Source organism: Motacilla alba, chromosome 4A, assembly GCF_015832195.1.
Source record: "Motacilla alba alba isolate MOTALB_02 chromosome 4A, Motacilla_alba_V1.0_pri, whole genome shotgun sequence".
In the NCBI taxonomy this organism is placed as follows: Eukaryota; Metazoa; Chordata; class Aves; order Passeriformes; family Motacillidae; genus Motacilla; species Motacilla alba.
In genome coordinates this window covers 9748869-9776686 of record NC_052045.1, presented here as the reverse complement: position 1 = coordinate 9776686, position 27818 = coordinate 9748869, and the positions used below count along the sequence as shown (strand labels likewise).

Genomic DNA, 27818 nt, shown 5'->3' with positions numbered 1-27818 from the left:
AGTATTTAAACACAGGGACTTGTCTCTTTAAATATTTTGGGGTTTTGGTTTGTTGGGGTGTTGGTGAGATTTTAATACAGTATAAAGGGAATTTTGATCGAAAGTTGAGCATCGCTGGTGCTGTATGCTTTCAGTAATCTGGGATTTGGAACAGAAGCATGTTCTCTTGATGCATGTATTTGAAATACTAAATATTAAGAAGTTGTAGTGCTTAAAGACTTGGTCAGTAAAACTCTACTGATTATCTTTGTTCTGATTACTGAGTGAATCATAGAAGATCACAAATCCTGGCCCTGCAGTGGAAGAAAGACACAGACAGATTGGGGAGAGAATTGGGTAAGAGCTATCCAGCTAATCGGAGGTGAGAAAGAATTACTAAAATGAAGAGTAACTAAGCTAAATACTCCGGTCCTTTTAATTACCTCATTGGGGCAGTCTGAAATTAAACACTTCTATCAAAGTCACTCCACTCCAGCGATGTGAATGAGGCGGGGCTTTGGGCGGGCTCAGCCACCGGCCTGCCCGAGCTCCGGGCGGCCGCACCGAGGTGGGCGAAGGAGGGCACCGTGGGGGTCTGAACACCGTGTGATCCCCGAGACCAGGAGGCCACCTGTGATCCAGACACTGGCAGGGAAACTGAAACAATGATTCAGAATTCAGCTTGGAGGAAGCGTGTACCTGTCCTGGCAGCAGGGCTTGTGCCCAGCTGTGCTGCTGCTGGCACGGCAGGAGCAGTGTGGTGCTCGCACATCCCTGGAAGCAGCAGCGGGGAGGAGAAGGGGTGTGGGATGTTACACTGACCCTGTCACGAACCACAGCAGTCAAAAGGGAATGATTAAACTTTGTGCTGTGGCTGGGATAGCTTGGATGTGCTCTTCAATGTCCTAATTTCCTGAGAGGGGTCACAGAAACGGTTTCTGGCCAAGTGCCTGCCTGTTGGGAGGGTTTTCTCTCCTGGATCCATTGCAAAAGACAGCTGGTCTTTATGATCCTTCTTCCTTTTGTGGGTCTCTGCAGGGACTCAGATGCATTTGTGGAGACAGCAGTGCGGGTTTGCTGATGGGAGTTGTGTCCAGAGTACAGCCAAGGGGAACCAGTGAGTCCCAGGAATCAGTGAGGGCTGGAGAAAGCATGGAGCTGGCTGGACTGTGTGCCTGTATGTGCTCACTGACTTTGTGCCCAGATGGCTGAGAATGCCAAGGACACCCTGGCTTTCATCAAATAGTGCGGCCAACACAACCAGGGCACTGACCATCCTGTGCTGGTGAGGCCACACCTCAAATCCTGTGGCCAGGTTTGGCCACTCATGGCAGGAAGAACACTGAGGCGCTGGAGCCTGGCCAGAGAATGGCAACAGAGCTGGGGAAAGGTCTGAGGAAAAACAGCTGAGGGAGCTGGGATGTTCAGCCTGGAGAAAATGAGGCTTGAGGATGACCTAATCACTTCCTACCTCTCCCTGGAAGGAGGCTGTTGCCAGTTGGGGGTCAGTCTACTCCCCCAGGCAACAAGCAACAGAACAAGAGGAAACAGCCTCAAGTTGCTCCAGGGGAGGTTTAGATTGGATACTAGGGAAAGCTTCTGCCCGCAAGGTTGATCAGGTATTGGAATAGACTGCCCAGGGCAGCGGTGCGGCCACCATCCCTGGGAGTGTCCAAAGGAGGTGTGAAATGACACTTGGGGCCGGGTATTAGTGGTGATCATGGCAGTGCTGGGTTAAAGGTTGAACTCAATGGTCTTTCCCAACCTAAATGTTTTTATGATTTCAGAGGATTGAGGGGAAGAGCAGACAGAGCTGGGGGGGGGTGGGCAAGCAGCCCTAGCCTGGTCCTGGCCCATGGTCCTGTGGGAAAACCTGGGACCCAGAACACAATAATTAAACCCTAATGTGATGTTCTAATTGCTCTGTATAATCTGCAGCATCTGTGATAGGTCACAGCTTCAGCAATTTCATAATAAGGTGTTTTCCCCCAGCACTGGCAAACATCCCTTGTTTAAAGGTCGGGGGAATATTAAATAAACACCATTTATATTTATTTGCCTCGGATCAAACAACGGCTTTTACATTAATTTTGGAGGATTTTTTTGGCAATTAGCCTGCTCAGGCCATATTTGGAAATCAAAGGCAATATTTATCGAAAGGCTTGGACCGATATTAAAAACCAGCTTCAGCAGAGAAGGGGAAGGAGGATGCTCAGGCGCGCAGGGTCTGGCGGGGGCGGCGCAGGGAGCGGCCGCTGCAGGTCAGTGTTGCGCCGAGCACGGCGCCGAGCTCGGCCCCGCTTCCCGAATCCGCGGCTTCCTGGCGTTCCGGAGCCGCAGAACCCTCTGCGTCGGATGGGACCCTGAAGATTACCGCGTTCCAACCCTCTGCCGTGGGAGGGATGCCGTCCCTAGACCAGGTTGCTCTGAGACTTGAATGCTTCCAGGGATGGGGCAGCCGCAGCTTCTCGGGGCAACCTGTGCCAGTGCCTCAGCTCCTTCACAGGGAAGAATTTCCCCCATATATCCAATCTAAACCTACCCTCCTTCAGTTTAAAGCCAGCGGCCCTTGTCCTGTCACTCTCTGACTTGTAAAAAGTCCTTCTCCAGCTCTCTTGTAGTCCTTTTAGGTACTGGAAGGTGCTCTCAGGTCCCACCTGAGCCTTTTTCTCTGTGGGTCAGTTGTTTCCAGAGGAGACGGGCTCCAGCACTCTGAGTTTCTTTGTGGCCCCTCTGGACTCACTCCAGCAGGTCCATGCCCTTGTGTTGTGGCCTCCAAAGCTGGACACTGCTCTGGGTGGTTTCTCAGAAGAGCAGAGCAGAGAAGAGTACAATAATCTGCCTTGACCTGCTGGCCATGCTTCTTGTGATGCTGCCCAGGATGGTTTTCTGGGCTGGAAGTGAACAAAAGTCATCCCCCAGTTGTCCCCTTTCCCACACTGCCCTTCATGCCCCCCTCTGGCCCAGCAGCCGGCACCAAGCCCTTGTCTTCTGTCCCTGCTCTTGTGGCCCGGCCCCCAAACCCACCCACATCAACTGGCCCAGGGCCCGGGCACTGCTGTCCCACCCTCTGCTCTGCTTCTGTATTCCTTCAATCAATTTTGGTGTTACATCACACCCTTCCCTACTTGTTACAGCATATCAAGCATCTGCCACATGCTCATTAATTGGTCAATTACTTTATTTATGTGCTAAACATTATCTAAAGCACCAGTCATTACCAGCATCATGACTTTGGTTTGTGTTGTATATTTTTTACAGGCTTTGAGTGCCTTACCTTCTCCTTGCCATGAAGGCTGGGGTGTGTGCCTGCACCTCTGTTAACCCTTTGTGGTCCAGTCACCAACTCAGTCCCATTCCTGAGCCCTGTGCTGGTCCCCACTCTGAGAGGGCAGGTCAGTAATCCCTGCCAAGTTTCCCAGCCCTTCCTTGGAGCAATTTCTCTTTAGATTTATCTTGTTTTCTAATGCTGCCTTCAACTCCTCCCTGCCTGAAATCAGGATGAAGTAAAAAAACCCCTGAAACCACAAAAAACAGATGATGGGAGAACCCCCCATAACCGCCTGCTGGGGCGGGCCAGGTGCCGCCACACATCCTGGCTTTGATCTGCTGCTACAAATCAGCTCTGAGTTCACCCTGAGGTCTCAGCTCTGCCTGTTAGCTTGGAGGTGCCAACAGCCTTCTCACCAGTGGGAAATTGCTGCAGAGCAGGATCTTGTCCTCTTGCTCTGCTGTAAGATGTCCTGTCATTCTCAAAATGTCATGATGGCATAAATAATTAAGGCTGTAACACTTCAGCGGTAGAAACAGCAATAAATAAACACTTGGTGAGTGCACCAAGGTTTCATTATCCTGCCCTTGGTGTCAGCCCATGGAGGCACCACCACCCAGCACATCAGTCAGCCAGTGCCATGGTGTCCTGCAAACCAGCTCTGCTGGAGCTTCCAGCGAGCTTTCCCTGCTGCACCGGGGAAGGGCAGAGGTTTTACTGCTGCACTGGCTGTAAGGTGTGCATGGCAGCTCCTGTGCTCACACTCCTCTCTGGGTGTTGCTCCTTGCCTGGTGGGGCAGCTGCTGCCTCTTCCTTTGCCCCGGGGAAGCTGGAAATCATTTCTGTTGATGCTGTTGCAGTGATGGTGCCATATTACAAACCAGTCTCAGTAATTTCTCTGTTGGTAACTGATGAAATAAAGAGAAGAAAGCCCAAGCACAGAATCAGAGCAGGACTGGGATGTTGATGGGCAGATTTTGGCCAAACCTGCCGCTCACAGGGCACACATGAGAGGAGTGTCCCAGTCGTGGTGCTGGGGCTGCAGCAGTGGGTGCCCTGGCCCTGCTGGCGCTGTCCCATGGTGTAAAGCCAGCCTTGGCCCTTCCTGTGCTGCAGGAACATGGTGCTGCTGCTCCTGGGGACACTGTCCTCCCTGATACCAATTTCAGATGTTTTATATTCTTAGTAAATACTACTATGAAATTTATAATATCCATGCAAATATTATCTCTGTACTTAAATCCTTTAGGTTAATTGAATAGAGCTATCATTATCCAGATCTTGTTTATGTATTGCTGCCTGCAAAATAGAGCCCATTTTCCAGACTGAAATGATGAATAGAGGCACCAAAGACATTTTGTAATTTAATTGCAATACCCATGACATAATATTATTTTAATAACTGTAAATAACAATTGTTTTTGAAAATATAAATGTTGCAGTGCTTTGCACAAAACCTTTGAAGGAAGAACGATGCCACAATAATACAGTATTTATTTTATTTTGTTGTCAGGTGTAATGTGCCATGGGGAAGAGCTGCTATTGGTTCAGAGTTTTAGGCTCAAACTTGAATGCTGTTGAGATGCTTTTGCTGCTACTGATGGCTCTTGGAATTGGATGCATTATTCTGAATTTTTCCTTATATTATTATTCCCCACCTGCAGAAGTCTAGAGACAAGGTCATGCTGGGGTGTGTTGGAGCCCAGCATTCCAGGGGTGCCATGCAGCCCTGCTGCCACTGCTGCAGTCCGTGTAGCAAGTCAGGTTTTGGCCCAAAGTGCACTGCCCCTGTGGCCCAGGGAGGCTCCAGACTAGACCATCTCCTGCCCCTCATGGTGTGCCCACAGCCCCATGTGAGGCCATCCCCCACCCCATCCCAGCTGCCAGGCTCTCCCAGCGCATTGGGTGCAGCTGTGCCACACAGCCCTAACTGCCCTGTTTCCACTAAAACATATTGATTAGAAAAACTTAACACCCACTGTGCAGGGTCTGGTGAGCCCCTGGTAGGGCAGCACCGCAGAGACAGGGCTGGGCAGGGCATCGGCCTGGCACTGGCCTTTAGCTGGGCTCAGTGGGCACACAGAGCCCTGCTGGCAGACACACTGGCAGCTCTGGGGGAAGGCTCCATAACTCTCCCCCGCGGCTGGTGCAGGGCTGCCTGTGGCTGTCAGGCAGCAGGGAGTGGGTCAAGACAGCTCTCTTGAAAAATGCAGTCTGCCCATGTTGGCCTGGATGTTAAGCATGAAATGAAAGCTGAAGGACAGAACAATATTTTTCCATGCCTCCCTGCATTCATTGTGTGGGCACGTCACACATAAATAGGCTGATTTCAGAGGGGCCTCCCTGCGCCCTGTGGGAAGCGTGGTCCCACATGGAGCCCAGTGTGCCCAGCACAGCACCTGCTCACACCCAGGATAACCTGACACCTTCATCCTTCTAAGGTGGTTTAGGGTTGAATAATTGTTGTTTATTGCTCTGATTCAGTCCTAGCTTATTCCTGAGCTTACCTGCAGTTGCTGAAGCCTCGGCTGAAGACACAGGGTGGGCTCAGCACGTGTCCCCCCTGCACTCGTGGGTGAAGTAAACTCAATAAATTAGAGCTGGGATTAGCTGCAATGCTGGGCGAAAGGTTTTTTCCTTAAAGAAGCATTGCTGAAAAGCTGGGAATTGCAGGAAAATACATCTGTGTGGTGAATATTTAAGGAATTTATTTACCCACACTGCTGCCCACTGCAGTGCAGTGCAGAGCATCTCCCACCCTGGCTGCAGCCCTGAGGCTTCTCCCCTGCTCCTCACAGGGTGCTCCTTGCATCTTGCAGGATCAACCAGTTTCCATCATCAAGAAAATGAAAAATTGGTCGGTTTGCAGTTACCAAACCAGGAATACCCATTTCCAGCAGCATCCTCAGCTCAGTGTGAGGGCCCCTAAGATGGCCAGGCTGGAAAGGCTTTGAGAAACCTGGAGTACGGAAAGGTGTTCCTGCCGATGGTGGGGCAGTGGGAACTGGGTGATCCTTCCAACCCAAAGCCTTCCAAAGTTCTGTGGTAAACATCCGAGGAGCATCCCAGTCTGGCTAAAGGGAGTGCAGTAGGGAGGGACTCTTTGTCCTCTGAAGAAAAGAGAAGCAAGCTCTTTAATTTTTTTTTCTTTACAGTTTTATTTACAAAATGTATTAAAACTCTGTACAACACCTCATCAAAATGAGGCTCAGTAATTGATGTCCACACATGCAGTTTATGCTTTTACAGCCATTAGTTTGCTTGGCAATTTTTCTGCTCACTCAAGTGCAGTGTCAACGACCAAAAATAGGAACTTAAATTACAAAAAAAAACCCAAAAAACAAAAAAAGGAGAAAAAAAAAAGAAAAAGGAGAGAACCCCCAAAGCCCCTGAAGCAAAACAAATTTAAAAAAATATACCAAAACAAATCATCATGAGACTACTGCCAAACTTCTGATAGCTTGAAGTTGGTAGCCAGAATTGGTAAGCACTCAACACATTTTAGATTTACATGCAAGTTTAAAAAATATCGAACCATTTACCAAACTCCCTTCACTGGTGTGAAGCCTCCACTCTTAAAAATTGATCTGATAAACATACATATTTTATACAGCTTTTAAGAAAAATGTTTGTTTTAAATACAACTCATAACTGCACAGCTTTAGCTCACCCTTGCTGGGGACATGATTGTGTTCAGAAGTTGAAAAAAAAATCAGTTTCATGAAAAGAAAATGAAAACAAAACAATTTTTTCTCAATATCTCATTAAAAACTTGAACAATAAATTATTCTCCTATGAGCTTTTAAAATGATTTTATATTACATTTTGTTGGAAATACATATTTTAACAAGACTTTTATTTTTTTTTTTGGTTTTTTTTGTTTGTTTTTAAATCCTATTAAAAGTTCAAATCTATCATCAGCAAACTAAATGCCTAAGGGTCAGACTGTTTTAAATGAGTTTCTTTTTCACTGTATGTTATTGATGAAATAAAACTCTATCATAAACTACGGAAAATACATATTGTCGATTAGAGGTAATTAGTAAGCAGATATTCCATTGAACATTTCCCAAGTGATTGACAATATGTTTAAAGTTTTGTGGTTTTTTTTTATTTTTCCTTTTTTTTAAATATTTATTTTTATTTTTAGAGATGAAGTTAAGTAGTTTCCAGGCAGAGGTTCAAGGCTGAAATGCTGCTGTCTAAGATGTTGGATGTGAGTAACAGTGAGCTCCTCCTGGAGCAGAGGTGGCTGGAGCACGGCGTCCTCCTCACAGAGAGGCAGGGACAGAGCATCCTCTCGCCAGGCATGAAACAAGAGCTGGCAGGAGCTGATATAATATAACAGTACTAGCAGGAGTCATGTTAGATCGCTTACTATTACTCTGGAACTGCAGCTAAACTGGAGTCACTATCCTCTTTCCTTGCTTCTGTTTCACAAGGACTGTTACTGAGGAGCATTAGCTGAGCATGGTGCGAGGTGGGAGAGAACTGGGGAGAAGCAGAAGCAGGCCTGGGAAAAACTAACCTGCCTTTGTCTTGCTTCATTGCTTGATATTAAACAGTGAATTAAAATGCAAATGCACAGCAAGAAAAGAGATATATGGTCTGAACTTAAACAGCAAGTAGCTTTTCCTTTTTTCTTTAAATTTTAAAAGCCACCCAATGTCATTTTAATAAAGCACCTGTAGGTATGCCTGATGATAGAACAAAAAAAAAAAAAAAGAAATGCAATATTTTCTTCCTGCACTTTAGCTACCTTGTCAAGAAATTAATTTACTGATCTGGAAGCAAGACATGCAGTTCCACAAATTACTTTCTTTTGGATTTACAGATTCACAGTCATTGACCTTAAGTGGTTTGAATGCACGGATTCTTTCCCTCCTTTTGCTGCTATACAGAATTGCTCAAATTAGCTGGAGAGGTTAAAGTGGCTCAGAAAAAAAACATAAAATGACACCACTGTAAGTAAATACTGAAACATCTTGACATCAGCTCATACAAGCAGTGGCAGGCCAGTCCGCGTTTGCACGCAGCAGATTTCTGAGGCTTTGTGTCAGGAGGAGTTTCATAATTTGATACGATTGGGGTGGCTGATGAAACCAGCTGCGGTTGCTTTCAGGACACAAGTTCAGTTACTGTGCAGTGGTATCAAAGAATGGCTTTTGTTGCACTGATCTTTTTTTACAAGAATTTTTTTTTCACGTACTAATATCTTGTTACCGGTCCTTTTCTTTTTCCCTTCCATTTGTTCCTTTTTTCTTTTATTTTTCTTTTCCTCTCTTCTTTTTCTTTTACTTCTTTGAAGCAAAGCAAGAATATTTCAGTGATGGTTTGCATTGTTGTGAGTCTCAGAGTCTTCCATAAGGCACTGAAGGAAAAAAATACCAGTTTTTCCTATTAAAAGTACATTGCACCATCATCAATGCGTGTCATGCCTGACACCTCGGAGAGAGTACAACTGGCTCAGATGGTCCAAATCCATGAAGTAGCCACATTCTCTGCTGCTTTTTGTCTTGCATGCTGTCAGGGTGAAGATCTAAAATAAAACCAGAGAGATTTCATCACTGCCTGGCAGCAAGGGGCAGGGGTGCTCAGCCCAAGGAGAGGCACAGACTGTGGTCAAGGGGCTGACCGGGCCTTTTCAGAATCAGTTGTCAGCAATTCAGCTCTACTTTTCCTGCTTTAGAAATCATGAATTCTAGTGTAGAAGGCTTGGTTCTATTGCAAGTTTTTTTGGAAACTTCCTAAAAGCACTTACCTGACCTGATTATAGCTTACAAAACAAAGAGGAAGAGATTGGTGACAAGAGAGATGAAAATTCTGATTACAGTTGTTTTTAAAGCAATTAACAAAATACTTTCATTTGAACTAGCATGATGCTGGAGAGAGGACTTACTCACTTCAGCACAAAGCCAGCTACCTCTGTGTATAAAACAGAATGGCACCTTTCTGATCCTACTTCTGATCAGGGAAGAAATTTAAATGACTCATACTGAAAAACTGCCACAAGATGGTGTTTCAAAAGCTTCTTGCAGTAGCCCCCTGGTGCACCCAACAGAATAGCACAGACAGTTAAAAAAAGGTCAGACAGAAGAACACCCGGAGGGTTTGCTCCCGGCCCGCAGCCGTACCCCTAGATTTTCACACTTTCTGTGCCGTACACGTTGTAGCCTTCCCTGTAGGTAGCATAATTCTGGGTGTTGGTGGCAGGAGCAGGTTTGAAGTTCTGCGTGTTCTTGGTGAGCTTCATTCTCTTGGACTCGGCCCGAGACTTGTAGCAGAACTCGATCAGTGCCACCATCATGGCCAGCCCCAGGCCTCCCACAAGGATATAGAACACACCAGCAACATTGCTCAGGCTCAGAGCGCTTGTCTTGTCCTAAGAGAAACGAGCCACGCTGTTAGCTCTGCTGAGAGCAGCAGGCAGACAGACAGACAGACAGACAGACAACAGGCTACTTGCATTAGGCCTAGCTGGAATGGCTACACTCATGGTGTTCAGTGTCTGGCCCACGGACCAGGGCTGTCCCCCCATCCCCGCAGCCCGGGGCTGCACAGCAGTGACTGCTCTGCCCTCCACCCTGTGGTGGGTGAAACCCTGGCTGACTCCAAGGCAATGAGGTTTTTTTGGCCACTGACTCCCCAGGCCTTTGGTGTCCCAGAGCAAGGTTGCCTATGGCCGAGCATCCCTGGTAGCAAAGGCACTGGGGGAAAGTTGTGCTGGTGGCTGCATAAAACAGCAGGATTTACAGAGGGCCGTGACAAAATTAAAAAAAAGAAAAAGCCAAGCCACTACACACTTGGGTTTGGTCAATATATGTAAAATTCTTAAGATGCTGCTAAACTTAACTGCCTTTTTTCAACTGTTAGGAAAAAAAAAAAACACCCTAGAAAGATGGTCAGTTACTTAGAGGTCAAGTAGCAGAGCCCTGAGCTAAACTAGCTCCTTCTGGAGAGTGAGTTATTGAATGAAACCAGACAATGTAACACAAAAATCATTGGTCAGGGTTTATCTTCCTTCAATACATGTCAGATGGGGGAGAAGCTTGCATTTTTTAAAACAAGGTTCTGAAATGGGATTAAATAGAGCTGCAACCCTTCTGCTGCTGCATGGGTGGGTGGCTGTGGGCAGGAACAGCTCCTGGCTGGCACAGCTGGCTGGGCTGCCACACCACACTGGCCGGGGTGGACGGGCAGGTGCCAAAGAAATTTGTCTGTGCCCAGAGAAGGCACTGCTGACAGAGCTCGTTTAACAATTCTCTCTAGGGAGAGCTAAATTTGCATATAGTCAGAGTAAAATATGATTTACCTTGTAAGTGTCGGTTTCTCAGACAGTTTGGATACATGTGGTTGTAGCAAACAACCTGCCATTTACACTAAAGATCTTAATCATTTATACCTCTTTTTGATCACAGTTCCCTTTGGCAGCTGCCGTGTGTTCAGATATCCCATGATCCCAAATTTATCTGACACAACAGCTACTGGGCTGTGCCCTAAGCAACTTCCAGTCCTACTGAAATCAGTGCAATTTTATTATTGGCTTTGCTGGAACTTGAAATTCTCCTCCGACACTGAAAGGGTGCTCTGAAATTATAGTTTTCTGTTTGAATGATTACAGAGAGCACTTCCAAAGGCACCAAGGGAGTTAGGCACTCAACTGCGACCGATTTCAGCTGGAGCTGGATTCCTCCTCCTCTTGGTGCCTTTGAAAATGTCCTTCACTCCAACAAGCCCAGCACTTTTACAGAGTTTTTCTCCCCAATGGGTCTATAAGCATAAAAAAAAGTCCTCCTTTTAACTGAATGGTGTAAATAAATATTCTACTACAATTTGAGTGTGCAGCTACTGGGCCAATGCACCTCAGGGGTGGGACCTGCCCTGGGGTCCACAGTGGTCCTGCATGAGGCTGGACAGCCCCACAGCACAGCTGGTGGATGTCAGGACAGTACAGCAGCAAAATGGTTCAAAGCAGTACAAAAAAGAATATACAATATTTAGTTAATGATTCACCATTAGTATTTCTAGATTTTTTTTAATCCAACCAATTTTAAAATGAATTGGCAAATAGGGCAGGAAAGGCAATTTTTCCTTATCAGCTGTCTGTCCTGAAAATTTGTGCCCTTAGCAAGCATGTGAGCGTTTCCCAAACTGACATGTAGAGAACCTAAGTAATAATTTTGAAACAAAAATGTTTTTTTTCAATAAAAATAAGAAAATATGCTGGCCTGAATAATAGACAGTGACTGTGCTGAAACTTGCACATTTAAATGAAGACACCAGCTTGGGAGGCTTTGGGGGCTTCTCTTAGCATGTCTCTAGCAAAATACACAGTGAAATATACTTACAACTACAGTCTGTTACTGCATATAAGAAAAATGCTGTCATGTTCTGAGACTTACTTATTTTTTTCTATTCTTTTCTTTCAACCTTCAAAATGTAAATAGCAATTTCTGAAAGTCATTCTTGGTATAAACAAACAGTGGGTCAAAATGTGATTGCTAATCAGTACAAAAAGACCTTCAGCGACTGACCTTACTTCCGGAGTCCTTGGCTCCACATTCACCCTTATCGTACCACCATTTGTTTTTCAGCTTGTCTAAGATGCCTTGTTCACTGAGTTTCAATACTGCAAGGTTTACAGGAGTTCTTCACGTGGGAAATAACATAAATAACATTATATTATGTTATTTTATGTTATTCAATCTTTAAACTACTTTAAAACTATACAAAGCGATAAAGCAGGGTTCCTGGCCACAAAGTATTTACACTGCAGGCAACTGGATCATCCCCTTAAGTTAACGCTAGAGCATCTCTACATTACCAGGTCCTGCCCATATCGCTTTGAGTAATCGGCACTCACTGTTAAATGAAGGCAGTAGAAACAAAGCAAGGCCAATCTCCCACTTTGGTGCGCCACAGGCACTTGCAGTAGCTTTACAGATCGGGGTGGGTTTGATCCAGCAGGGCCCCCCTATCGCACTGACAGACAGAAGCCCCCACACCGGCCCCTGCGGCTTCTCACGGTCAGCAAGGCTTGTAGCCCCCGGTCCCCCGCGCCTGGCGGGTCTCCGTGCACATCTGCAAAGCAAAACCCCGCAGGCTAGATCCGTGGAGGGGGATTTTGCCGGCCATCGCAGGATTTTGCCGGCCATCACAGGATTTGCGGCCGTCACAGCCGCTTCCCCCCGGCGCTGGCTTCTCCAGCCCCGCGGCGGGCGCTGCAGGGGCTGCGCTCGGAGGCACCGTGCTGGGCTGCGCTCCCTGGAACTGCTGCATCTCCAGCTCCCCCAGTCCAGGGAACTGCAGCAGAAAATAAGCAAATGCCGACCTCTATGAAGCAAACTGATGAATATGGAAATGCTGACTGAAAGTGCCCAGGGTGGGAAATGTTGGCAGGATAAATGGAGTTGCTGACTCGTGCTGCCAAGAGCCCACAGCCCAGGGGGGCTGAGCTCACCCGAGCCTTCCACGTGGAAGCAGCACCTGAGGAGCTCTCGGTTAGGTTTTGTCATTTCCAATTCCTCCTTGTGTGAAGTCTTGGTTTTTTCCTGCCTATTTCCATGAGACAGGCTCCCTGTGTAAGCCGCATCTTCAGTTCCTGCTGTTGCTTGAACAGCTCTGATCCCTGCTCCACGGCCACACAGGGCTGGGTTCTTATCCCCAGCAATGCTGTGCCACTTTGCACGGGATGACACCAGGCAGACACGTGCACAGCCTGCTGTGGGTCCACTCAGGCCGGCTGTCAGCAGAGGACACGCAGGAGATGCCCATGTCTGCCCCGGTGCCAGCCTCACGTCTGGCTCTTGCTGCTCTCTGCCTTTCTCCCACCCCTGCCCAAAGTGCCTGACTCTCTGCAGAGCAGAAGAGACTCAGGAGAAATAGCAGCAAGACCTACACAAAACACCTTAAATATAAGCTAAATTGCACACTGGCATTTAGGGAAACATTCCCAGACTGGGAGGGCTCACAACTCTGAGTGACAGGAATGGCTGAGCCCTGCCACGCCTGGGGCAGGGCAAGATGCTGAAGAAGTAGCAAGTAAAGAAAAGCCCTGTTCCCTCATCTGCCAAGAGCCTGCTTTTGGGATGGCTGTGAGACTGCTGGTGGCTGATGCTGGGAAGAGCTGCTCTCAGAGATGCTCCGTCTCCTTTGGTAGGAGGGTGGCAGCCAAGCCCAGGAAGCTCGTGGGGTATCATGAGACAAATGATCGTATTCAAGAGCTCCTGAGCTGAACGCTCCACGGCTGCTCCAGCATGACCCTGTGTTGTGTCACCCAGGCCAGCAGGGAGGCAAGAGCCGGGGAAAGCCACTAAGGGTGGGATAACCACTGGTCCCAACGGCAGCACTGCCAGCACTGCCTGCAGAGCTTCCCGGCTGTCCAGGCAGAGGCAGCATCACTCACTCCTGGCCTGCACAGGGCTCAGTTTGACACCAGCCAAGACTTTATTTTTATAAAATGGCTATTTTTAAGCGGCAGCTGTAATTTAATTACGTATCAATCAGAGCTGGCTGTACACAGTCAGCTGGACACAGCCAACGGGTGGCAGTGACAAGCCACATGAGACAGACGGTGTTTGCTGGCCCAGCACAGGCAGCAGGCAGAGCTCCTCCACCAGGAGCCAGCGGCATCCTAAAAAGCCAGCTGTGCTGCAGCCCCGCCTGCATCCTCCTACAGGTGGGCTATAAAACATTAATGGGATCAAAGCAGGCCCTGAGACACTGCCAGCACCCCGGGGCTGCAGGAACACTCCTGGCCCACTCGGTTACACGGATGGGGAGCAGCCAGGTCCTGGCAAAGCCACCACCATGGACCCTCTGGGGCAGCTGGGCTGTGTCGAGACCCCCGGTGACCCCCAGACGAACACACTACGAGCAGCTGTGCATGCCTGCAATGCCAGCCAGTGACAGCTCAGTGCCTTTACCTTCCCCTTACAAGCCCCAGCAGAGAGCAGGGTGAATTATTGCTCAGAGAACAGTACTCTCATTTTAAATTTCATTTAAAAACTATCCAATTTGGAGAGATTTTATGCAATACATCTCTCAGCTTTGAAAAGCATTGTGCAGCTGAGAATACACAAACAATAGGAAGAAGGTTATAAACACCTTTCCTCCTACCTGCATATTTTATTGTGCAAATTTTCCCCTCCCCCCAGTCCTATTCCAAACACTATTTTTAATTTGCATGCCTTTGTAAACTCCATACGGAGTACTGAGAATTTGCATAACATCCAATACATTATAGATTAGCTTTCACAACATTATACAGTATTGGGAAATGAGGAGGCTTAATATGCTAATTAGGGTGCTTTATTTTTTTTAAGCCAAGATTGCAGCTAATTGTGCACACACAACTGCCAAAAAAAAAAAAAAAAGAAAAAGTAGTAAACTAAAATTATCTTAACTAAACAGATGGGAATTTGCCTAAACTGGGGTTTTCATTATCATTTGTCACAGTCCTGTTTGCCAGGTGAGGTACCACATTCCCTCAGCCTGGGTAGGAGAGAGGAGATTTGGTTTCATCAAAGTCCTAAGGAACAATTTTGGCTGCTTCCAGGAAATAAATCCCAAAGCCTCCTACGGCATGAGCTGTTTCCTTTGCAGCAGGATTTGAGAAACCTTATAGTGGGAGAAGGCATGATGCCTCTGCAACTCCTGGTCCAGCACTTCAGGAATGAAGTATTAGCAGGTGCAGGATGAACTCCTCAAATCCCAGATTCCCAAGCTAAGTAGATATATTGCAAAGTGAGCCTGGTTGCTGATACATTTTCCCATTGCTCACCTCTGAGTAGCTGTCTAGCCTGGGCCAATTCAACAGTCAGAGTCAGTCATGGCTTTGGCTGAGATTCTGATGGAAGTGCAGAGAGCCATGTCTGGATCCTGGCATTTTTCACTGAGTGCTCAGCAGTGCCCACGGAACACAAGTCCTCTGTGTCACCCCTCAGCTCGCATCCAGCTGGTCCCAACGGTGTCCCTTGGGCAGTGCCAGCACCCTGCCCGTGCCAGCCAGTCCAAGGCCACCAAGCTGGAAAGTGTTCTGTTGGTTGTTAAAGGGGGAATTGCAAGGTTCTTCTAGGAGTGATGGCTGCTGGGTCTAGGAAGGGGATTTGTCGTAGCTTGCCCTGGGACTGCTTGACTGAGGGGGGATATTCAGAATTGCCTTAGAGGCAGAGGAATGAAGACGCGAAATGACTTGTCTGGGTCCCATGGGAAGGCTGTGTCACCAGCCACCTTCTCTCACTGTCCGCTTCAGAGGATCCTCATTTTCTGGAGCTCTGTCTCAAAGGACTTCAATTTCCTTGTAGTTTTTTTGGGATACTTTTGTGCTCTCTGGTTGTTGTTTTTTTTTTTAAATTATGTTGCTGTTGTTGAGCTGTATGGGATATCCTATGAAATCCCTGGCCCTTTCCTAGGTGGCTTCCACTGTTTTTCCATGCTTTAATTTATCATGGGATTCTTTTTCATCTCCCCTGTGTGGTTTCCAGACCTCTCTCTGTTAGCTTGGTTGCTTTGATAAAAGTAAAATGTTTAGAGGTTTGAGAGCTTGTGTTCTTTTGTTGTGCTCTGTATACCAAGAAAATGAGATGAGGCCATTTGGATCGGGATGTCAGCATTTTGGATTCCACAGGATGTTACTCTTGTCCAGAAACTTGCAGGTTTTCTTCCTTCCCACAGCTGAAGGATTTTGTTGTTTCCTTGCTTTTGTTTTTCATCCAGTATGATCTGAATCATCCAGGTTTAAACCTGTGAGGCTGGTTCTCTTGGGCAGCTTTACCAAACCCTGCTAAGATTTATTTTCTACAAATGATCAGAAGACTTGAGTTTAGAAAAACAATACCAAGAGCCTCATATGGGATAGTACTGCCCTTAGAGGGGAATTAAGCCATCTGCAATGGTTGTTTCTTTTAAGAGCAGCATGACTGTAAGATCAGTGCCCACCTGTTTTACAGAGACTGCCACAAACACGATTTTATACCTTGACAGAGTGGGTTTTATTGGTGTTTCAGCTGTTTTGTTTCTCTACCACCCTATTAGGAGACTCCATTCAGGTGCTGGCAGCATAACCTTCCCCTCTTCAGCCATCAGCTGCTGCTAGAAAACAAGCTGTGCCAGTCTTCTTCCAGATTTAATATGACACCATCCCAAAGGAGACCTCCTTTTCCTTTTGCTGTGTGCCTTTGGGCCTCCTCCCTGCTGCACTTCAGCCTGTCTGGGTGCAGGACACCAGACCCAGAAGCTCTCTGCACCCTTTGCTGCTGGTGGCCCCAGAGAACAGCATGATACTGATGGAATGAACTGATTTTTGAAAAACAAGCTCATTTAAATTTCACCCCTGAGCTGTGTCTCCAAAGCTTCAGGTTCAATTTAAGAACTTGGGCCACCTTTCCCTCAAATTCAGGAGGTGCTACAGCACTTTGTCATGCAGGTTGATCCTGTACAAAACATGGCATTGTTTCCAGGCTGAGTATGTTCACCATGCAGATGCTCCTTCTCAGAAGAAGGAGCTGCTATGTGCTCTTTGCAAAGATTTCTATTTCATTATTACCCATCTTCCATTCATGCAATTAATATGGAAAAGAGGGAACACAAAGACTCGGAGGCCATCCACTCTCTCCTATTCTCTTTGAGACAGCCTTACCTGTCTGCAGGATTTCTTGCCTTGCCTCCTCCTACCAAAGCCCCAGTTTCCAGTTAGTTGCAGTAAATGTTATCTCCACTGAGAAAACTGGTGGTGTCATAATATTTCTTTCCATTCTTTCTGGCTAGAACAAGCTTGAAGTAGAAGAGAAGTAAATTAATCATTGAAGAAGTAGATCTTTATTAGTCCCAAAAGTGGGAAGGTAGAACTTCTGACCCTCTCAAATTGTAAATAACAGGTTTTTAGTGGTGTGATTAATGGCATTTTAAGTTAACTGTCATGATTTCACCTGCACCTATTTAAAGAAGATAACCCCAAATCAGATGTTCCACCTACTGCCATCACTAACTTCTACCAGCTTAAGACACATACCCAGCAGGCTGCAGTCCCACAGATGACTGCAAAGGCTGGCCAGGCTGCTCCTTTTGGCAGGTGGGTTCCCGTAACTGGCCATGGTGCTTGTGTGCTAGTGCTGTAAACAGGACTCTTTTCTGAACAAAGTTGAACTGCAGTGACGAATCTGAGCAGTTTCTTGGAAGAGCGCTGTTAATTTATGAAAAGAACATCGCGATCTTGCCAGGAAAGGGCTGTTTTCCAGGAAAGATGCCAGTGCCTTTGCAGCCAGTGTTTGGGCTGGTCCTCACAAGTCGCAGCAGGTGATAGAAGGAGTCAATGACCACTGGAGGTGAGAACTGGGAACAGAAGTCACTTTAGGACTCGAACATCTCACCCAATAATCTGCAGACTTTTTTCAGCTCTGTCTAACTGGTGTTTGAGTGGCATGAAGTCTCAGCAACACTGTAGTTATGTTTATTACTTGCAATCTATAAAAGATTTAAGTGATGATTGGAACAGCTTTGGATAATTCACATCCCATTCCATGCTCTAATGGATGTAATATAAATGTTATACCCAAACCCAATCACTGCCAAGGAGAGTGAATAAACTCGGCAGACAGCACACTGTTCCTTTCAAACCAGACAAACCATTGCTCAGAATTCATTTAGAATTTTTAGATGCAATCTTTCAGAAAATCAAGCTGCAAAGTAAAAGCGTAACAAGCAAGGCTCTTCAAAGCACCAATTAAAGGGCTTCCTTGGGGTGGCACAGGATGGGGAGGGCAGTGCATGGGCTGCCCTGGCACCTCTCACTACCTGGGTTTTACAGCTGCAAGTCTTCCTTCATACACCATCAGCTGGTTTCTGATTTTCTGTAGAGTATCAGGTGTACAGGGTAGCATTTTCCCAACAGTGTTGCCTGCAGCATCTTGAGAGTCCAAACATAGCTTTTTTTGGAGGTAGAGGGTAAAGAAATCACCACAAACTTGAAGGAAGACCAGAATAACATTCAGCATTGAGAGCTCCTCTCTGGTCTTGAAAACATCCTTTCTTCTTGTGTGCCTGGGGCTGCAGCTCAGGATAGCAGAGCACAAGGTGCAGCAGACCTGATCAGCACTTCAGCCAGGGAGGGATGCCCAGCTGGCTCAGGAGGTGTCAAACACTGGGCAAGAACTCCAACCACTGCAGCTTCACTGCTCATGAGTGGTCCCTGCACAGGAGAGCACCACAGGCTTCTGCAGGGCTGCTTGGCCAGGACATCCATGCCCCCAGCAGCACTGTGGAGGGACGTGTGCCATCTCACCCAGCAATATACAGAGTTCATTTAGAGGAGAAGCTAAGCAATTTAAGGCCAGTGACAGTGGGGATCCTTCTCACAAAAGCAGATGGATGCTGGCTCCAAACATACAGCAAATATGGTCACCAGAACTGTCCTTGGCTAACAGACCTCCCTGTGTACTTAACACTGCAGCTACCACAATGCACAATCCTGTGTGGTCACCAACAGGCCCTTGTTCATTTTTCCCAGCAGTACAACAGCAGACAACCAATTCCTCTGGTTTAAGAGGTGTCATGGAAACGCAGGCTCACATCACTTGGGATGCAGCACTTACAGCAAAGCTGTTTGTGACTCCCTGTACTTGGTACTGGCCCTTTGGGTGCACAGGACAAGGTGAAATTGCAGTGCCAAAGACAACCCTGGGCTCTGGCTGTGTCACACTGCAAGGCATAGAACAGCTGTAAATCTGGTCTAGTATCTGGCTAGGCCTGATACTAGATGCTGATCTGTGGCATCAGAGCAACAGAAACACACAGGAGGCTTCTGGCAAATCTGTCCCTCTAAGAGTCCAAGTCTGTCCTTCCTAATGAAAGATGACATCCTCCCTCTGCATCAGAGTGCTGCCCTGGCCAAGCCCCACGGTCACACCAAGGGCTCGGCCTCTGCAAAGGGCTTGTTACCCTCCTGTCCAAATCTCAGTGATGTGAAGGAGGTGAGAGTCCATGGTGGTACCAGGTCTTGCTTAGTACATTATAAAGTGGTTTTTCACTTGTTTATCATTAAGTAATAATAAACTTGTTTTATAATTAAATAATCCCTGTTGGTTTTGCCTAATCCTTTTAGTTTAGGAATCTGACATATTTGGAGCACTCTCACTTCTACAGCAAGAAATGTCTTCCTTTGTTCCTTATGGCCAGAGCTGTCCTTGCTGGCTGGAACATCCCTGGGATTGCCAACATCAGCACAACCCAACCAAAATCATCATAACATCAAAGAGTTCAGACGTTAAACACTTGGGTTTCTAAAATCCACCTCACAGCATCAGAGAAAGGCAAGAAGAATAAGGTGCAAACAAGCAAGCATTTTCTAAATCCAAAATGCTTCCTAAAATCCTCTTGGGCAAAACAACAGAAAACGCTGAATTAATTGTTCCTGCTGGTGTCACTGGCTAACCTAACCATCCCCCCTAACTTCAGGGAAAGCACAGAGGGCAGCTTGCTGTAGACATGTGGGACATGCCACATTTACCATGCTCTGAGAGGCAAATACCTGAAGAGCACAGAGATTACAGAATAACAGAATATTCTGAGCTGGAAAGGACCTACAAGGACCAGTGAGTCCAACTCTTAAATGAAAGGCCCATCCAGGGATTGAACCCACAATCTTGGTTTTATCAGCATCCTGCTCTGACCAACTGAGCTACCCTCAGTGTGTCCCTGAACAAGGCACCACTGCCTGGCACTGCTTTCAGCCAAGCAGAGAAATCCCTCACTACCACACATCACACAGAAACACCAGCCTTCCCTTCCCTGCTAGCAGGAGGAGAAGAGGTGATGCTGAATGCCTCCTCCAGTCCTGTTTGACTGGAGCTGAGTGGGCCTGAAGGCAGGTGGCCACTGCTGCATCCCTGAGCCAGCCTGCACAGGCACAGGGCTGTGCAGGGACTGACAAAGGCAGAAATCAAGTCCAGGCTCTCTGCTTAATTTGACAGGATACCATAAAAAGTATCACTAACAACCATCATGGTATCATTAAAATATAAAGATAGAAACAATCTAGGAAGATACACCAAATCCAGCACTACTCTCTAGAGGGCATCGCTCGAGGTTAAAGACCCATCTAAATCAAATAAGGCACTTTATTCCCCCAAGCTGTATAAATCCCAGCCTGATCTGTAACTATTGAATGGACTTTTTGTCAGATCTTGTTACTGAAATAACTTCTGAATAGATACAAAACCTGTGGGTGAGCGCATCGTCCAAGGGCTCTGCCCTTGCTCAGATCAGATAATCCATCTGCCTGCTGCAATTCACCAATTTAGCAATGTCTCTGTGCCATGACTTCATGTTTTGTGACACACCCACACTGAAGGTTGGGGAAGACTTTGTTTGGAAATGGGCTCATTATCCAAACCTACTATGATTGTTTAAAGACTGCACTTGCCTGGTACCTCAAGCAGGAATGAAGAGCCCTGAAAATACAGGCAAAAACCCATATGGTCAATCCCTGTTCCTCCTTGTCAATCACTACTTCCTACCTTCTGTCTCAAAAAGTAATCTTTGGTATTCCACGCTGAACATTCAATATTCAATGAAAAAATGCAAAAAGCACCAGGCAGTTCTTTTTTCAATAATGAGCCCTTGGCTGCTCTTTGCTACCCTTTCAGACCCACACCACTTTTTCCCTGCTCTGTGTTACCAGCAGTTGCACATTTCAAGAGTCAACATTTGAGGGATTGAAATGCTTTATGGGTGGCAGAGGAAGGGATAAAAGGGAAAGCCATCTAGTTTGGAAAGACAAAGAGCTTGCACAATTAGAAAATTTAAAACTCAGCACCTCAAGCCCTATACATCCCCCAGCCACCTAAGAAATATACTGCATGTCAATGGCAGGGTAGTGCTTGGAGGCAGAGCAATAAATCCCCTGGCAGAGGATGTTGCTTTTCCTCAACAGCAGAGCCAGCAGCAGTTCCCTTTGCTCAAGGCCCTGCAGCCCTGAGTGATGGTGAGGAGCATCCTGGGGCTGCAGCTCCCTGGCTGCCAGGGGATGGATTTAGCTCCTGCTGAGCACTGAGTAGCTGCAATAGTTGTCCATAACAGAACTTTGTTATGGTCTCCATTACTGGGCAGGAGTAAATTGCTATTACAGGTTGGAGCATCCAGTTTATCCTTATGGAATGTAAAGCGTTTTTCCTTTGGTCACCAGGTATACATTTTAAATTTGGGTGTTTGAGTGCACGCTGTCATTGCATCATCTACAGACACTCTGTGCACACCTCTACACAGCCAGATGTGTTACCAGCTGAGGCTGCAAGTTCTTCTGCTCTCTGCAGAGTCTGCAGCCTGTGTTTGGCAGAAGCAGTGTCTCTATGAAAGAATATTTATATGTTTCACAAATGTAGCTTAAACAAATTAAACTCTATACTAACAGGATCATAATTTAAGAGAAGTGCCAAATGCTAATGCAATAATACAGGCTGGTTGGATTAGGAAATACAAGCCACAACAAGTCACTGCAGCTCATTCACAGCAGTGCCCGATATGTGAGGTACAGATGTGGCAAGAGGGTGGAAGAAGAGCAAAGGAGGGCAGGTGCCCAACATCGCACTCAAACCTACAACATCTGAGAGAGCAGCATGGACCTTTCCTGCCATTGCTTGGGTCCTTTCTAACCTGGATGGGGACGAGCAAGAGACAACTTACCTTGCATGCTGGCTATCCCCTCACCTTCTCTTTCTCTTGTCTCTAGGCACATCCATTTCCCCCCATCTTTATTTTCCTCTTGAAACGGCTTCTTCTGTGACTCCTGCTCTTGGCTCCTCAGCAGGCTGCAGGTGGGTGCTGCTTAGTCCAAAGGCTAGTCCACAAGACATTCGAGGAACAGCTACGTTGTGTACAAACGCTAGAGGCATTCAGCCCATGGTTACAGTGCCAGCAGCACAGAGAAATCCACAGAGCAGCACCAGTGCCTGTGTCCACGTGAGCAGAATGCTGAAACCTTAGAGTCACTTTGAAGAAGAAGAAAGGCATTTACTTTTCCCTTTGTATGTTAAATGACAGCAGCTACTATTAAAGAGAAACAACCAAGCCCAGACCCCCAGGGAGACATACAAAGCAAGGGCCCTGCTCCTGCTGCTGGGAGCTTCACTTCCAGCTGCTGGTTTTCCTTTTTCCTTTTCCAGTACCACAGAGCCCTCGACCTTGTCTTTTCCCATACTGATACTTACAGTGCAGGATAAATGACTCATGTAAGCAATCTATGGAAATTAACTGTTAAGCACCACAGATATTATCAAAAGGAGTGCACAATTAACAAGTCTTTAAGACTTCTTGTGGCCATAAAGGCAGGACATGGCATCCAGGCAGGAGCCCCAGGTCTGCCACAATTAACGCTGCACAAACAGGTCTCCTTGCACACTCAGGTCTTGAGTTGGCTTTGGCAAGGCAGCAAAGCCAGTCTCCACGATGCTAAAGGTTATACCGGCAAAACTAAACAGTTCCAAATTCTTGGACACCACTGGTTCTGACTCCACCAACTCCTTCCCAGCGCAGGCAACCTACTCTTCCCAAATTATTGTGCCGCTTCTCCCAGTTCCATTTCCAGGAAAATAATCTGCACAACAATCTGCACAACAGCACTGCTGTTTCTGCAAACAAGAGCAGGCTCTCTGCCCTTCTTGGCAGTGCTCTGAGATGAACTCCTGGAGCATTAAGACTTCATCACTGCCACAAAACATACACAGTACTATTTCCTAATACGCTATAAAGTAATAGCTGTCAATTAAACCAATATTCTGGTGTCTTCCTTTTAAAGCATTATTTTGCTTTGTCACTAATTTGCACAATACAGTAATTTCGTATTACTTTCCCAGCTCTGAGCATGAATTAGCTCTGTGTTACTGTCACTGGCTCTGATCAGCCATTTTATCTTTTTCCAGCTCATAACGCAGGCCTATAGTATGGATGACAAGGAAATTCATGCTGATGAACATAATTTCTAACAAATGGCTCAAATAAATCGTGCTGCATCTTTTTAAGATAGCCATTTTCCCAAATGTTCTCTTTTATGCACGACGTGTTTGGCAATGGTGCTCTTTAGGCATCAGGTATCATCTAAAATAAAGCGTAACAGATTTCTTCTAAAAATATGCCACTTAAAAAAATTATGCTGCAAATGCTAACGGCTGTGCTGAAAATGTATCAAAGCAAAACAGCACACAGACACGGGGGAACAGATCCCATCTGCTAATGGCCACTCTCACAGTTCTGAAGGTCTTGGGAATAGGATATTGTATGGAGCACAGCTCTGAGGGCAGAACTCAACTAGCACATTGGAAAAGTAATTCTATGATTAAAAAGAAACAATTGGAAAATGAAATAATTTACATTGCATGTCATTTCTCTGATGTTGTCCAAAAGAGGTATCAGCCTAAAAAAGAATATATTAAAGAAATTAAGTCAAATAATTAGCAGGGAATCTTGGCAGGTGAAGTTGGTGAGAAGCTGCATTCAAACATTCTCCTTCCGTGTTGGCTGTCATTAAATGTTACCATGAAGGTATAAGAATACAAGAAATTTATCAACAGCAGAACTATGGAAATTTATCTTAGCAGGAAATTGTTCCTATGCAACTGAATAATTAGTTTCAACTTAAGTCACTCAGGCTGTGACCACCATCTGCATCCCCTTTCGTCTAATTCTTGTTAAATCCCTATTCAGCCATAACTCAGCTCCAAGAATATAGGACTGTATAATAAACAAAATAATTAGTTTCCAAACTTGTAATACACTGCAACATATTTCCTGGAATATGTTTTTTTTACAACTGCTATTTTGTATTCTCTCATGATTGAGAACTCAGCTTGCATGTATAAGAGCATTTAAAGAGAGGATAATTTTGCCATGAAACTAAATTCAAGCTCATTTAGGAGGGCTAAGTGAATGAGTTTTGATGCACGTCTGCATCAGCCAAGTCAGCCCACATGTATTGACATGCATCCCAGAGAAATTATGTATGGATGGAGCATATTTCCCTTCAGACTTGTTAAATAAGGACCACTACTGAAATCGGGTAATTCCCTTTGCCGGGGCAGTACCAACACTGGCACCCTCTGCTCTGCACCAGCACTGGCACAGACTGGTAGCATTGAAAACAAGACACATGTCAGCTGAGGCCTTTAAAACAAACTCATTAAAACGGCACAATCTCTTTAGCCTTGAATGATGAGTGAACCCCAGGAGCACGGAATGCCCACACTTGCACTCTGTGTAAACCGGCAGATTCAAAGCCTGCAGGAAGCCAATCGAATAGCTCTTGTTTTTCCCGCTGCAAGACTCAAAATCCTTGTGAAAATGGAAGTCACTGTTTAATTTTCCAGAGGTGGTAACATCCGGTAACAAGAGACGAACTCACAACTCAGAATGATTCCTCTCCGAGCACAGGCACACCGCATGCGAGACCGCAGGGAGCACGAGCAGGGGAGGGCTGGCCGGGTCCTTTGCAGTACAACGATGGCACTGGCACAAGCAAACAGGCTCATACTCACCTCTGGCTTTCAGCAAGAGCTAAAGTATCAGAGTCACAGAGGAACTCAGCTTAAGAAACTGGCATCACCAGTCTGCCATGACTCACATCTACACACAACCCATTACACAACCCACTGTCAGGAGGTAGGAGGTGGCTGATTGCCGACTCAGGGACAGCGATTTCCCAAGCCCGGGTCTCTACTGGGGGAGCTGAGAGAGGAGTCTGTCAGCTCAGCCAGTAGAGAGAGCTGCCCCGAGTGAGCAATGGCTGAGATGGAGGGCAAGGTCTGTATCTGCACCTCAGGCACCTTCACCACCCCATCCTGATTCCCCCAGCTGACGCCTCCTTTAAGGTAAAATGGAAAAAAATAAGCTTTGCAGCGACTCCTCTGAATGATCTACAAATGAAGCCGTGCTCATATAAACAATTAACCGGAGAGATGGGATGAGATGATGGGGGCAACTTCTGGTGGGAGGACAGTGAGGAGAGAGAGGCCAGCAAGACTCTTGGAGCTGCAGTGCACAAGGGGCAGCACCAGAGCTCCCCTTTCCTGAGAGGGCGGTGGGGCTCCTGCTGGGCTGGGGCAGGGCCTGGCCGGCGATGGGGGTGTGCTGGGAAGGCTCTGCCTGTCTGCTGCAACGGAGCCACACTGCAGTCTGCAGGGCTCAGGGCCTACAGATCTACCTCAAAGGAAAAGCCACTTCGTAACAAAAAAGCCCTTTGATTTACCAGATCTCTAGAAACAGCCACTAACCCCTTCCCTGCCTCCCTTAGCTTAGTCTTCTGTGGGAGGTCTTCTACATCCCATGTTCTCCTCTCTGGGGACTAGTGCCAGCTGAGCTGTGCCCCAAGGGCTGGTGACTATAGCTCAAACACCTTACTTATAGCTCAAAGTCCTCCACCACAGCATGTTACAACAAACTGCAGACAGACATCACTTGGGACTAAACCAGCAAAACACACATTACTGTGTTTGCTCTCCTTCCCTCTTCTCTGGGTACCAACTCCTGTTACCACAGAACCCCAGACTCCACTCCCTCAGCACTGCCTGAACAGGCCAAGGGCTGGCCAAATAGACAGCAGTGTTCTTTGTAAAACATCTTCCAGCGCAAGCAAAAATAGAAAGATGGCCCTGCCCTAATTGTGACCATTTAAAAAGCCCTCTTTAGTTTCCTTAGGGCTGTAAGTGTTATTGGCTGGGTTTAATTCAATGAACTTGAAGCAATGAAGTTCATTGAAGCTGGTTTGTATTAAGAGTTTTCTTTCAGGGAGGCAGCATTAGACAATGAGGTGCTGGATCCCAGGAGGATATTAAACATTTAATATACTGGCAAATATGATATATAAAAATGTTCTGTGAAGGATGAGCAGCAGACCTAAAAAGGCATGAAAAAAGCTTGTGCTCATCTCCAGGCTGCTGCTGAGCACTGCAGACCTCCAGCTACTGAATCAATCCAAATTCAAGAGCTTTTCCTTCCTTTAATATTATACAGTGGCTTTTGCTCGCAGTAGACATGACGAGCTGAGCAATTTCCTATACAGCCAACTGTATGCAACTCTCATGAATAGATTGTAGCAGTAATTTGCAGTAATTGTCCGAAACTGCAGTTTACTGTTATTATTGATTTTGGACCAAATCTGAAGCATTTTTATTGGAGATATTAGGAGTTATTGCTCCCTAAAGATCTGGTTTTACTAGATGTAGGAGAGTGTCACTATAAAAATGAATTTCAGTACTTTTCAGTATAACAATGTCATTTAAATTAATTTTCTTGGTAATTCTTGCACCCACGGTGACCAACAACACCCAGCCAACTCTAGCTATAGCTTATCCTCACTGGGTTAAAGACTGCAGAAAAGGACTGCCAGTCCTACAGGGCAAAGTTGGCAAGAGGAAAGCACACTAGTTAACATTTGCAATACATGAGCTCACTGAAGCAACTTCGTGAAGGTGCAGTACAGGCTGCCTGGAAGGCTGGGGGAATCCTCAGCTCAGAAGCAGTGATAAGGCTGCCACTGGAGCCAGATTTGAGTCCACATCTGTATCAAAGGCATGTCAAACACAGATACAGGGTTCCTGCACAGGAGCGTGCACAAAACTGATCAGTGCTGTACAAAAGGTGACATTTGAATACTCCAGGCAACATTTCCAAAACCTTCCCAAAAGGCCAAAGGAAACAGGAGCTCTTACACCCCCAGGTCTGTGCTGGCACAGCTGGTCCTGGCAAAAAAGTCTCATAAACCCTTGTTCTCAAGGGTTGGGGCAGTGACCAGAGGCGATCACTGGTTTCTTGTACAGTTCCCTCACTGATTTACTCTGCGTAGGTCCCACCAACACTAGACTTTCTATCTGTTAGTAAATAAGGTTTCCAAGCTCGAACAAACCCGCTGATGATATTAAATAAGACTGTTTCTTTGAAAGAGCTACTGAACAAGAAAATAGTGTTTTTTCCCCACCACAATTAGTGAAATAATTTTCATCTGCTTTCTTTTTGAGTTTTTTTTTCTTGAGAAGCAAAATAACAGCCTTGCCGATTACTCTTTGCTAAGGTACCCGATTGTGGTGACATTGAGGCTGACCTTGGAGTCACCTCCCCCGCTGCCGCACTCTCCTTTGTCGTACCACCATTTGTTTTTCAATTTGTCCAAGAGGCCTTGCTCATTCAGTTTTAATACTGCCAGGTTAACAGCATTTCTTGAAACGATAAAACATAACTTGTAAGAAAAAATGCACAAATGCTTAGGAAATCGTAACGTATAAAAAAAGGAGCACAAGAGGACAAATTGGCTAAAATTTCACAGAACGTGGAGCTATCAAAATGTCTGTACAGCAAATACAGGGTTAAATATTGGAAGGTGGCATGGAGGATAACATTTGCTCAAAACTGAAGTGTGCGGGATGGGGAAATCGTCTTTGAGAAAAAAAGTAACAACACCACATCATGCAGTTAACATTCGTCACATATGGCAGGTTAACTTGGCTTTTACCATTTAAATTGAAAAAGCCATTGAACTGTAAAATTAAAACAGCAACAAACAATCAGAGAGGACAACACGAAGAGAACA

The 27818-nt window shown here is 46.2% G+C and overlaps 1 protein-coding gene across 6 annotated transcripts in view; it reads right to left on the bottom strand.

The window, feature by feature from the left end:
* Positions 1 to 6388: 6388 nt before the first annotated feature.
* GRIA3 (glutamate ionotropic receptor AMPA type subunit 3) overlaps positions 6389 to 27818 on the bottom strand; it is a 145675-nt gene continuing 124245 nt past the window's right edge. Inside the window, exons 14-17 of one of the 6 annotated variants that reach the window (XR_005259876.1) lie at positions 27333 to 27447; positions 11785 to 11899; positions 9385 to 9632; positions 8521 to 8789 (exon numbers count right to left, since the gene is read on the bottom strand). Coding sequence is in view for 3 of the 6 variants with exons in the window: in XM_038164470.1 (XP_038020398.1) it covers positions 9387 to 9632; positions 11785 to 11899 (361 nt within the window). In the remaining 3 variants the exon portion in view is untranslated. Of the gene's footprint in view, positions 8790 to 9384; positions 9633 to 11784; positions 11900 to 15590; positions 27448 to 27818 lie in introns of those variants that run through there. The other 5 variants (XM_038164472.1, XM_038164470.1, XM_038164469.1 and 2 more) reach the window with 5 other exon arrangements.